General features: G+C 48.2%; 1 protein-coding gene across 7 annotated transcripts in view; it reads right to left on the reverse strand.

The window, feature by feature from the left end:
* DNAH9 (dynein axonemal heavy chain 9) overlaps positions 1 to 13006 on the reverse strand; it is a 284870-nt gene that overhangs the window by 239025 nt on the left and 32839 nt on the right. For all 7 annotated transcript variants that reach the window (XM_045164838.1, XM_045164842.1, XM_045164840.1 and 4 more), the window contains exons 8-12: positions 12244 to 12360; positions 9256 to 9406; positions 7795 to 7909; positions 3521 to 3589; positions 1248 to 1374 (exon numbers count right to left, since the gene is read on the reverse strand). In XM_045164838.1, the coding sequence (XP_045020773.1) occupies positions 1248 to 1374; positions 3521 to 3589; positions 7795 to 7909; positions 9256 to 9406; positions 12244 to 12360 (579 nt within the window). The remainder of the gene's footprint in view (positions 1 to 1247; positions 1375 to 3520; positions 3590 to 7794; positions 7910 to 9255; positions 9407 to 12243; positions 12361 to 13006) is intronic.

Raw genomic sequence — 13006 nt, forward strand, 5'->3', positions numbered from 1 at the left:
GTCAGGGGAAGGATTAGGATCACCCACATGCATGAAGACCATCTTCCCCCTCCCCACAAGGTCACAGACACTGGCAGAGTTGAGAAGAGGTGCGTGTTTTACAACTTTAGTTGTGAAATACAATTACTGGAAATATCCCTTAGTTTCTGTAACTCTTTCCTGGCATGCTTTGTGCTTTAATATACTAAAGTGAAAGCGAGAGCTGCTCAGTCATGTCTGACTCTTTTGCAACCCCACGGACTGTAGCCCACCAGGCTCTTCTGTCCATGGAATTCTCCAGGCAAGAATACTGGAGTGGGTTTGCCATTTCCTACTCCAGGGGATCTTCCTGACCCAGAGATCAAACTTGGGTCTCCCACATTGCAGGTAGATTCTTGACCATCTGAGCCACCAGGGAAGCCTTATTCTAAAGGCTTAATATACTAGGGGGTCAGGAAATAGATGTCACGCAGGCCTCTCTGAACTTCTTGAGGGGAGGCATTGAGTTTAGTGGGAAGTGCAGAAGGGAAAAGCCAAGCTGATGTGGTCCCGTGCAAAAGACAGAGGCCTCTGGCGGGGTTTCCAGACATCCCATTCTTCATCCCTTGCTAATTTATTGTGTTATCTCGGAGTTGATTGAGGATTGATACATATAAGGACAGATGACAAAACACAGAGCTAGCCAGCTTCCCCTCATCCCCAGCCCCACCTCCATATCAAGACTCCTGGGCTCCCAGTTCTCCTTCCAGTGGTTCTGGGCCAGCTCTCATTGCTGTCCTGACAACACTGAGACAAAGGCTCATCCTTTAGCTGGGAAATGACCTCAGCCTCCTAGTTTATACTGAAATAAGCTCAAGATAGATATTAAAATTTTAAATGTAAAAAATGAAAAAAAATGAATACAAGTGTGGACTGTTTATATAATATGGCAGTAGAGAGGGTCGTTTCAAATGTACACCCACAGAATAAAAGATAAGGTGGGCCCAGTTGACTCTGATACCAAAAGATCAGTGGTATTTTGCAGTACTTTCTGTTGTGTGACATCAGAACAAATTCACTGGGGGACCCTGGAGGAAAACATGAAGAGTAGACATCTTAAGAAAACACTACACCCTAGGATTCACTCCCCCCAAAAATGAAATCCAGGGTGCAAGTTCTTTGGACCACCTTTTGCATATTCTTATAAAAAGCCTGCTGGCCTTTGAAATCAACAGAGTCAAAAATGCAACTCTTAAGAGACCAAAAGGAAGTTCCTTCCATCGACTTACCTGTGGACTAAAGTTGACAGTGATCTGCTTTGTCTCCGGGTCACGTCTCAGAAGTGGCCGTGAAAGGTTGTACTGGGACTTCTCTGCTACTGTTTGACACCAGTCCCCATAAAGTCTTGTTTCATACCTGTGAGATCAGAGACAACGGGCACCTCATACACACCCTCCCAGCTTCCCAACATCTGGCAATGATTAACTGAAGATATATCTACATAGATAGATGTATATATAAAATAGCATCTCTATCATTGCTGTTTAGTCACTAAGCCATGTCCTACTCTTTCATGACCCCATGGACTATAGCCCACCAGGTTCCTTTGTCCATGGAATTCTCCAGGCAAGAATACTGGAGTGGGTTGCCATGGCCTTCTCCAGGAGATCTTCCTGGCGCAGGGATCAAACCTGCATCTCCAGCGTTTCCTGCATTGGCAGGAGGATTCTTTACCACTGAACCAACAGGGATGCCAACTCTCTATATCTATCTTTTAAGACGTGTGTCTCAGGAATTGAAGATGCTAATTTGTAAAACATCTGAGTACATTATGAAGTCAGAGTCATTGACTCCGCCAGGCACGGCAGCTTCTACATGTAACCCCTTGTTTCTAAAGGTGGCATAACTTAAATCATGGGAGAGTGGAAAGAGAGGCTCCATGTGACCTTGGGGGGATAAGGGAAGTGGCCATCAGACTTAGGAAATGTTGGAAGAAGTTATTGAGTAAGGTTTCCTCCAATACTAATCTTCACATAGCTCATGGACATGCACTATTCAGTCATTTCACACCACTAATGTATTAGGCTTGGGAGATGAAGTGATGAATAAATACCCCACGACAAATGTAGCTAGTGCTACCACCCCAGGTCAGTGGAGGACACAGGGAGTGTACAGGGCAGCAGGCTTCAAGTGGCAGAAGAAGGTGAGTGGGTAGGGGTGATAAAGAGGATGCCGGGGAGGGCCTCACACAGGAGGGGCCGAAGTGACGGTCTGCTGAGTCTCAGAGGATGAATGGTGGCTGGGCAGCGATGGGGGAGTGAGTGTTCACAGCAGGAGCAGCAGGCTGTGCACCGCATGCTGGGGACAGTGAGTAGACGGTAGGTCAGAGGGAGGAGGGGGTGAGGGCCAGGACTGGAGAGGGAGGCTACATCAGCGAGCACTTCTGCCCTCTTGTTAAACATTTATTGGGCTGCACCCAGTCTTAGCTGTGGCATGCAGGATCTTTAGTTGAGGCATATGAACTCTTGGTTTTGGCATGGGGGATCTAGTTTCCTGACTAGGGATGGGACTGGGGCTCCCTGCATTGGGAGTGTGGAGTCCCAGCCACTGGACCACCAGGGACGTCCCCAGGGAGCACTTCTCATTTCACTTTAAGGAGATGATGGAGGTACTGAGGCTTCCCAGATGGGGGCGTGTGGGGACACGGGGTGTGGGGACAGGGGATGCGATGATGACGCGGGCGCTGAGGGACAGAGGTTCAGAGCAGGGAGGCTCGGAGCAGCTGCTGCAGCAGGTCAGGCCCAAGATGCTCTGGTCTCTGCTGAAGATGTAGGGGGTGGGGACACAGAGGAGGGGGCAGACTGGAAACTAGAATTCAGGAAGTCGAAGGGACAGAACGTGGGTGGCCTGGTAGGTGGGGATGGCCCAGCTAATGCGTCTCCACGATGCTAAGTGTGACCACAACTATAATCATAATTGTCATGTCTGCAGCCCTCTTCTCCTGAAGCAGGAGACGAGCCAGTATCAGAGAGAAGCAGCAAGACATGGGCTGTACCTGGACCCTGTCCCCTCAAGAGACCAGACAATTGTGAGCCCATGTAAAAGCTTCTTTCTTGTACTTTCTCCATAAAAGGACTTGGGCAGTATTTTTTTCTAACCTACTGTCTCTTCGTGCAGTGCCAACTGTCACCTTCTGCTTAGTGAGCAGCGACTGATTTCCTGGGACCCTGATCTCGGGGTGACACGGGGAGCACGGCACCTCTAGTTCTGCCGAGTTAGGAAACTCACTCCCCTCAAAACTACACTGGAAAGGCAGCTGTTTTTAGACTAGAGCCGCGTCCCCCCGGAGACCTGGTGTTTGCGACCCAGAAGCACTGTATTCACAGGTATTGCGATTATAACATAAAACACGGAGTGACGCTTCGCCGCTGCTGGGGAACATGGACACACTCGGGAATGCACGGGGCATGGTAGAGCGGGGCGGGGGGCGGCGCGAAGAGGGGTACGGGTGTTGGGAGGGGGCTTCAGTTTACAAAAAGATCCAACCGCAGAAGCGGCTTACTTTTCCAGCAATGAAAGCGTGTCTTCATATTTTTGTATCATACGCGTTGCTTCGGCAGATTCCATGCAACTACCCGTACAAAAGAGGGAGAAAAAAATGACATCGAGTTAGAAGTTGAAATAATGATCTGAGTGACCAACTGCAGCCAGCCTGTAAAGTAGAGATTGACTAGCCTTCCGGTCCAGTTTCCCAAGGCAAAGGCCCCTGAATGAGCCTGCCGCTTTTCCTCCTGAACATCCTCCATTGGCCACTAGAGGGCAGGTGTGCTTCCCCCAATACAGGCAGCCGGTCAGGTGACAGGACAGCCCCTCTCCTCCAGGGATCCACCAGCCCCCTCGCCCTGGCCAGTCAGTCGTGCCCCGGGAAAATGAAGTCCTTCAAGAACTTAACGGGAGATTGAGACACGAAAGAAAAATTCTAGGTGCTGCAGTTTCCTGAATTTAAGAACAAAATTGTATATAACATTATACATTATAACAAAAACTATATAACATTATATACATGTATATCATATAACAATGCATATATAAAACAACTATTTATATACACATCCCCACATATTTAAGCACTGTTATACACATAACTGAATATATACTTATTTTCTCTTCTCTGAAATCCATCTAGGACATGTAATGGGAAATTCTGCTCATTACTCATTGCCATGGTTTTTTTTGGGGGGGTGGTGGTGAGCGGAGGTGATTTGTGAGTTCTTTATTTTATTAACTTATTTATTTTCGGTTGCACTGGATCTTCGTTGCTTCGCATGGGCTTTCTCTAGTTGCGGCACACAGGCTTCTCCTTGCAGTGGCTTCTCCTGTTGCAGAGCACAGACTCTAGGGCGCGTGGGCTTCAGTAGCTGTGGCTCGCAGGCTCTAGGCCACAGGCTCAGTAGATGTGGTGCAAGGGCTTTAGCTGCTCTGAGGCATGTGGGATCTTCCTGGACAAGGTATCGAACCCGTGTCTCCTACATTGGCAGGCAGATTCTTTACCACTGGCCACCAGGGAAGCCCTGCCATGTTCTATGAGGGCCCCTCCCACCTCTTGCATCCCCAAACTTGAGCACACACCACGCACATACATGCACACAGACACACACGTGCATACACTCATATGCTCACGTGGGCAGACACATGCTCAGAAGCTTCTCCAGGTCCACTGAGGACCACAGAGGTGCTATTACCCACACCTGCTCCCTGGTTCTGACGCTTGTTTACAACACAAAGAGAGAGTCCAGCTCCTAGGAAAGCTGAAGAGTCTGTAATTTTCAGAAACCTTCACACGAACTGTGTTGGAGGATCTTGTTTGTTCTGCTGGCAAAACGAGGCAGCTTATTGCAAAGATTCTTTAAAACCCATTTGCTCTTTAAGCCAACACAGGATTTCTTCACAAGCTCCCCTGAGCTTCGATAAATGCCTTCATGCCTGCAGAGAAAGCACTGGATTTCCTGGCTTTTTTCCCAGTCACTCGATTCCCTTTCCTGGTGAAGGAGCAGAAGTGTCTGCAGGGCAGCGAGGACCAGGGGGTGGGTTCAGACCAGCCCTCCCCTCACTAGCCCTGGGGTTTCCACAAGTCTCCTGACCCCAGATCTCAGTTTCTACCTGAAAAAGAATGAAGCTACATATGACCCAGCAATCCCACTACTGGGCATATACCCAGAGAAAACCATAATTCAAAAAAAGATATATTCACCCCATTGTTTATTGCAACACTATTTACAATAGCCAGGATGTGGAAGAAACTTAAATGTCCATCAACAGAACAGATGAAGAAGATGTAGTACAAAAACACAATGGAATATTACTCAGCCATAAAAAGGAACGAAATGGAGTCATTTGCAGAGATGTGGATGGACCTACAGACTGTCACCCAGAGTGAATGAAGTCAGGAAGAGAAAAATATTGAATATTAATGCACATATGCACAATCTAGAAAAATAGTAAGGATAATCTTATTTGCAAAGCAGAAATAGAGACACAGATATAGAGAACAAATGTATGGATACCAAGGGGGCGGGGGTGGTGGTGTGATGAGTTGGGAAGTTGGGATTGACATACATACACTGTTGATACTGTGTATAAAATAGATAACTTATGAGAACCTACTGTGTAGCACAGGGAACCTTACTCAGTGCTCTGTAGGGAAATGGGAAAGACAATTTTTTTTTTAAAGGGGGATATATGGATATCCATAGCTGATTCACTGTGCTATTCAGCAGAATCTGACACAGCAGTGTAAAGCCACCAATTTAAAAAAATAAAAGGAACGAGTTTAGAGGCAAGAGTGGCTTCTCACACCTCAGCCCCTGTGACTCCCCTAGCAGGCTAGAGAAGCCACAGAAATAAGTGCATCAAACTCCCTGTAGATTCTGCTTTACTTCATGGTGAAGAGTTGACAAACGAGTTCATAAACATATGATAGAGCAGATACACAAATGTGAGTTCATGATTAAAATAAGTGGGTATTTTCATGGGAGGCATGGAGGATATGGTGCGGTGCCACTCAGATGCCCTCATGGGGACCACCCACCACCCCCAGTCTCCCTTCACCAAGAATTCGGGGTGCTGATGACACCTCCCTCTTTGGGAACAGTCTCAGCCGACCAGACAGAACTGCCTCCTCTCCCAAGGCCACACCCCCTCACACCCCACAGCCACTTCCAATGACCAGCTGATGTAGGGGGACAAAGGCCAGGCAACCGTACAGGGTCAGACTTCCCCACTGGGCAGGCTGAGGCCTGCATGCAGCTGTGCTACAGCTCAACTCCTCCTCTGCCTGGTTCCCGCCTCTCCTCGTATCCCCCTGACACCCTGCCCCAGGCACTGGTCCCTAAAGCATCCCTGTTAACTCCTGCACACACGCCTTGGAGTCTGCCCCAGGGAACTAGACCAGGACAGCTCCCGCAGGACACATTCCCAGACAAAGCCCTGCCACCCTCCCTGGCCATTCTCATATCTTCTCCCTCCCACCTCCGAGTGGGGAGCATATTGGAGAAGATGAGGGCTCAGCTGGACTCTGGATCAAGCTCCCTGTGGCTGAGGGAGCCCCCGGGGAGAGCTCTGGGCAAGGACCCCTGAGTCCCAGATGCCTGTTCCATTTCTGTCTTTGTTCTTTCTGGACTCCAGGCAGGTCACCTCATTTCTATTCTGCCTCAGTGTCTCCGTCTGCAAAATGAAGCGCTCCCTCAAGACAGTGAAGATGAAGTAGATGGATCTCCCAGTGGGCAGATGTGACCCACAGGCAGATGTGACCCTGGATGGCTTGACTAGTATTGAGTTTGAAAAAAAGAGGAATACTTGCTGGTTCTAAAGCTGGATGTCTCACGCTTGTGAGACAAAATTCCCATTTGTTTTGATCATGAACTCACATTTGTGTGTATACTCTGTAATATATTTATGAACTGGCTACTGAAAATGGTTTTGACTCCTCACCATTTATTGAAGTAGAATCTACAGGGACCTCCGGGCTTTCAGCTTCTTTCCAACAGTTGAGAGATTTCTCACATTGCATTGTTTCTCCTTGGCATTAGATGGTGTGGTGGAGGCCCCCTTCAGACCCCAGCCTGGTTTGTTTATTGTCATTTAGTCGCTAAGTCCTGTCTGACTCTTTGTGACCCCATGGACTGTAGCCTGCCAGGCTCCTCTGTCCATGGGACTTCCCAGTCAAGAATACAGGAGTGGGTTGTCATTTCCTTCTCCACGCAATCCTCCTGACCCAGGATTGAACCCACATCTCCTGTGCTGCAGGTGGATTCTTTATCACTGACCCACCAGGGAAGCCCTTGGCCAGTAGCTACCTGGCTGCTATGAACTAAATGTTTGTGTCCTCCCCACGTTCAAATGTTGAAGCCTAAAGGAGGCCTTTGGGAGGAGATTAGGTCACAGGGTAAATCCCTCACAAATGGGATGAGTGCCTGTATGAGGAGAATTCAGACAGCTCTTGAGTCCCTCCTGCCAAGTCTGAGGACACAGTGGGAAGATGGCCATCTGTGAGTCAGGAAGCAGGTCCCCCTGAACAGACACCGAATCTGCTGGGACCTGGACCATGGACTCCCCAGCCTTCAGAACTGAGAAAGTGAGATTGCTGATATTTATAAGCTCCCCCCCCACCCAATCTATGGTATTTCTTAATGGAATAAGACACTGGCTGATTGTTGGAAATGGAAAGAAAAGAAGATGATCTTTGTGCCTCAAGGAAGTGAGTCGAAATGATGCTCGAAAATCAGAGAGACAGCGGAAGTGTGAAATGAACCTGCGTTTCAAGAATAGGGTACTCACGGGTGTGTCATGCTTCTAAAGTTGTCAAAGGGACCCTGGATGCGCTGCCTCAGCTCCTGTGCCCAGCGGAGGCCCCCGGCCACAGTGGGCATGTTCTTGTGCACGGAGGAGAACCCTGGGAACAGGGCACAGCAGACTGAAGTGTGGCTCTCACCCTGAGCCCTGCTCTGCCCACAAACAACCCCTGTATCATGGGGGTGGTCCCATACACATTAGGGATGGTCCCAAACGTTCTGGGGATAGCCCCATGTATGCAAGGTCCATGTAAAGCTGAGGCCAACAGAATTTCTGGATGACTTCCTCAGGGAACTCCATCCTTAATGACCTTACTGTGAAGCCTGTTTATAGATAGAGTGGTCCTGTTACTCCAGCACTTAAAACTTTTGAAAATTTCCCATTGCCTGAATAATGAATTCTGGATTCCCTAATAGGGTGTTCAGAGAACTTCACGACCTGATCCCAAACTCAATGGCTGACATGATCTCCCTGTATACGCCTCGTTTGGCTATGGGCAGGTCCAACTAGTCAAGGCATGGCCTCTTCTCTCTGGCTGTCCATCTCCCCATCTTTCAGGGTCCAGCACAAGGCCACCATCTCCATTAACTCTCCTCCCACCTCGCAGCCCAATTCATCCTGTTTTGCTACCTTATCTTTTTTTCTTGTTGTTTTTCTTTTTCTTTTTTTGGCTGTGCCCCTTGGCATGTGGGATCTTAGTTCCCACACCTGAGATTGAACTCATGTCCCCTGCAGTGGAAGGACACAGTTTTAACCACTGCATTGCCAGGCAAGTCCCTTGCTATAGTTCTTTATAACTCCATTTATGCCAATTGTGTTCCTTGAAGAACCACCTTTTAGGATTAATTGTTCTCTCCCTTATCCTGGTCGGCCTCTGCATGCAGTGCCCACAAATGGACCTTGCATACAGCATGGCCTTAAGAAATGTTTGCAAAGCTGAACTGAACTGGTTGACTTTCAAACAGACAAGGCAGGGCATCTAAGAATTGCAATAACAGCAGAGATGCCACACCTCGGTGTGTAACTGCCCACTGTCAGACTCCTGATGGCTCCTCCCTCCGAAAGCATGGTTGGTATGGCACTGAAAGGGATGAGAACCTTTTCTCAAACATGTGCAAATCTACTGTGGAATTGAGGTATGTTGAAGATTAATCAGTGTGGCGGTATGGATCAAGGTTCAGCTTATACATTACCCTGAGGTTTCCATTGACCAGAGGCAGCAGTCAGGACTTCACCGGTCTGGGTGAAATCTGCCAAACCTTCCCCAGACACGGGGAAATGCACAGTTCAGTGAACTCAACTATCGCACAAGATGGTCTGGATCTTCAAGCAAGAAGATTGTGCTTTTGGAGAATGTCCTAGAGCCACAGCAGACGTGTAACCAGAGGACCTGCGCCCTTTCTGCTAATAGACGCCCCCATCCAAGTCTCCTGGAAGCAAGCTTACCATGCTCTGCCTCCTCCTGGACATGCTGACTGTGGATCAGCCTCACAGCGTCCAGATCCTCGCTGAACATGTGGATGAGCACAAGGTATCTTTCAGAGGCATCCCGTGCTACCACTGGTCTCTCCAGGAGGCTTCCTGCCATGTCCAGCAGCTGCAAAAGAGGCAGAGGAAGATGAGGAAATGTCACAGACCCCACCTTTCCATCGTTACATTAATCCTCTAGCCCAGTTTTTTCCTTCATATGTCTGTCCTCCAAGGTAAGAGGGTCATGGATGGACAATTAAGAATCAGCAGAAGAAAAAAAAAAAACAGAATTGGCAGATATTCATAGCCTGTCCATCTCACCTTTGTTTCTGAAGGAGGGATCCCTGTGTGCTGAATGACCTACTGGACCCTCCTCTCGTGTTGTGAGAAGTTGTGTAGAGGGTAACACAAAGAGAAAATGAGAGGTATCAGAAAGAGTAAGCTGACATACATCATAAAGACCCGATGCAGAGATGGAGGGTGATGATGGAGAAGAAACAAGAAGCTAAGTGGGCTGGCTGTTGGGGAGAATCAGGAGGGCTAAAATTTGAGAGTAGGGGCAAGAAAAGAGTTTCAGAGAGCAGTTGCCCCCAGAAGGCAGTGGTTTCGAGGACCCTCTGAAGATGTTTTCTGTGCATCATGACTGCCCTGCCCCCTTGGTGGGAACAACGGGATCAAAATGCTGAAGTGCTTTTCATCTTCTCCTGGTTGCTAGACTGTTTCTCTGATTGTGATGCTGCCCTGAGACAAGGTCAGGGAAAAGTGGATGAGTTCAGTTGTGTTTAGGATACAACAATACATGACTTCTGGGACCACCCTGTTTTCCAACCCCAAATCACCCAGATCCCAGGAGACAGCAGAAAAGAGCTCTCCCTCCACGGAGGCATAAGCAAGTGGTTTTCACCAAGTTCTGGCTCAAACATCCTGTTGGGAGGGGTGGGCTGAGGGACCACTGCAGCCAGCCTGCACCGTCCAGCTCGGGTTCTCTGACCCTGACATACTGCTTCGGGTCACATCCACTGAGGCACACCTAGTGGTCGGATGGTCTTACAGCAGTAACGGGGTATCTGGACTCAGGGGATCTCTCAGTCCCTACACAACCCGAAAAGGCACTTCTTTGCCTGAAGCTATGAACACAGGAGCTCTTGTTTGGGCTAAAGGAGGAAGGAAGGGCTTTGGTTTCTTGTTGGTGAGATGGCTCCAAAGAGAAAAACCAAGCAGGCAGAAGGGACTGAATGGTTACAGTTCTCCTACAAGGTCCATAGGCTGGGGGGGAGTTTGTTGAGAAGAGGTGTCAGAGCCCAAAGAAAAAGGGTCTGCTCCTGTGAGGGTCCTTTGAGACTCAGGGTGTGAGCAATGCTGCTTCAGGACCTGGTAGTAAAGGGTGTGCAAAGTTGGAAAGGCTTTTCTCTATTTCTGCCCAGAATCTTGCTCCATCACGATGGGCAAGGACTGGAGTTTTGGGAACCCAGAGAAACATGCCCTTGGCATAAACAGAAATGCTGTCATGGTGGGGATCATCAGGACAGCAATAATAAGATCCCGAAAGCACCTTCCTGGGCAGAGGACGTTTTTTAAGGGAGACTGTAGACAAAGACGATGTCAAAGACAGAGCAACTTGAGAGTATATGTGAGACCCTTGAAGACATCTTGAAATTCGCGGTGCACAGGGATTTACCAAAGAGATGGGGCTGGACATCCTCAAGGTAGAAATGGGGTTCCAGAATCACCAGTTACCTGAATTGGTAACATCCCAATTAGCGCTAAGTCACTTCAGTCATGTGCAACTCTCTGCGACACTATGGACTGTAGCCCGCCAGGCTCCTCCGTCCATGGGATTCTCCAGGCAAGAATATTGGAATGGGTTGCCATGCCCTCCTCCATGGTATCTTCCTGACCCAGGGATTGGACCTGTGTCTCTTACATCTCCTGCATTGGCAGGCGGGTTCTTTACCACTAACACTACACGGGAAGTCCATGGGAGTAATGATTATGACATAATGGCAACTATTATTATTATTATTTCATATAAGCCCTTCTCTTGAAATTAAATAGTTGGAGAAATTCTAAAATGCTTCCTATGTGAGTTATGGAGTAGCAGGTATGTAATACATATGTATATTCTTGAGTGAAATAAATATACTTGTATCCAGTGTTCTAGAACATCATGGACTCACTATCCTGGGTTTAAGCCTCTTCTGCGATTGTCCCATCAGTTATCCAGTCTATGTTTGGACATGTTCAGCGCCTAAAAACTTAACTACCTCTCAAGGAAGTTTATTCCATCTTTAAATAGCATTAGCAGAGATCTGTTTCTTCTTTTGAGCCAAACTCTGCCTCCTGGTAACCTGATTAGTCCTGGTTCTAATCCTTCAGGCTTTACAGAGTAAGTTTCTTCATAGTTTATGGAAGCCCTGCTCTGTCTCCCTAAGCTTTCAGGTCTCAGGACCTAGACTGCTCATTTCTGTAGTCATTTATCTACTCATCATCCTGAACTTCCTCCTGCACAGTCCTGCACCATCTGATCTGGGCAACCTAGGGCAAGGGTCCACATCATCTTATTCTAGTTACTCATGCTTCAGTGGTTTGCTCCAGCCTGAACTGACCTGATAGCAGCCATCAAAACAGCCCTGGTGACCACAGCAGGCTTCTTCACTTTTAATAGGCACCCAGGGTACAGGTAAGGCCCAAAGACAGCAATCCAGAAGAAATTCAATTACAAGGTATTTTTATACCATCAAGTTTGCAGAAAAGCCTGAGCTGTCAACTTGAGAAGCCCAGTTTTGCAGGCTCCAGGCTCCCTAGCCCTGGGACACACACAGTACTGCTTCTACTAGACCAACAGCAACAATTCCTCTCTGCAGGAACAAAACAGTTGGAAGTGTATGCTTATCCCTGTCTGAGAGGGCAGGGAGAGTGCAGCACTGGTGAGAAAGGAGGGGTAGCTCCCCTTCCCGTACAAACCTTGAAGGCATGCTCCAAGCCAGGGGCGTCATCGAAGGCCTGAATAAAGACAGTCCCCAGCCTCCTGTCAAGGTCTTCTACTCTCTGATTAAAGTCAGAGATGTCATTTTCAAATTCCTGAAGAGACAGCAAATGGACATAAGAAAACATGATTTTCTGAAGGACAATCCTGGAATGCTTTTTCCTATTAATCTGTCACACCAAGGATATATTTTGATTTTCTACAGTTCACTATGGTGTGCCTCAGTGTTTATCCACATAGACAGTTGCCCTATTATTGCAGCATTTTTCTCCTAGACTCTCTGGTATTAGCCTGTGCTAGTCACTCAGTTGTGTCCGACCCTTTGCGACCCCCATGGACTGTAGTCTTCCAGGCTCCTCTGTTCATGGAATTCTCCAGGAAAGAATACCAGAGTGGGTTAGCCATTCCCTTCTCCAGGGGATCTTCCTGACCCAGGGATCGATTGAACCCACATCTCCTGCATTGCAGGTGGATTCTTTACTGTGTGAGTCACTCGAGGCAAAATGGTAAAGAGTAGGAGGTGAGGCTGGTACCCTGTCCCTCTCTTCTACGTCCCCACTTCCAGCTCCTGCAGCCCCTTCTCTCTCACCTGCGGCACCAGTTCAGGCCACCCTGAAAGCCACCTTGGCAGCAACAGCCCCAGCAATGGGGCTACTTCATCACTACCCCCGACTTCCCTTCCTCCCTCAAGTGAAAATCCTGTTCTTTTCAGTGTAAACAAATTGATATGGCTATTAGGAG

The sequence above is a fragment of the Bubalus bubalis genome, chromosome 3 (genome assembly GCF_019923935.1).
Source record: "Bubalus bubalis isolate 160015118507 breed Murrah chromosome 3, NDDB_SH_1, whole genome shotgun sequence".
NCBI classification, from domain to species: domain Eukaryota; kingdom Metazoa; phylum Chordata; class Mammalia; order Artiodactyla; family Bovidae; genus Bubalus; species Bubalus bubalis.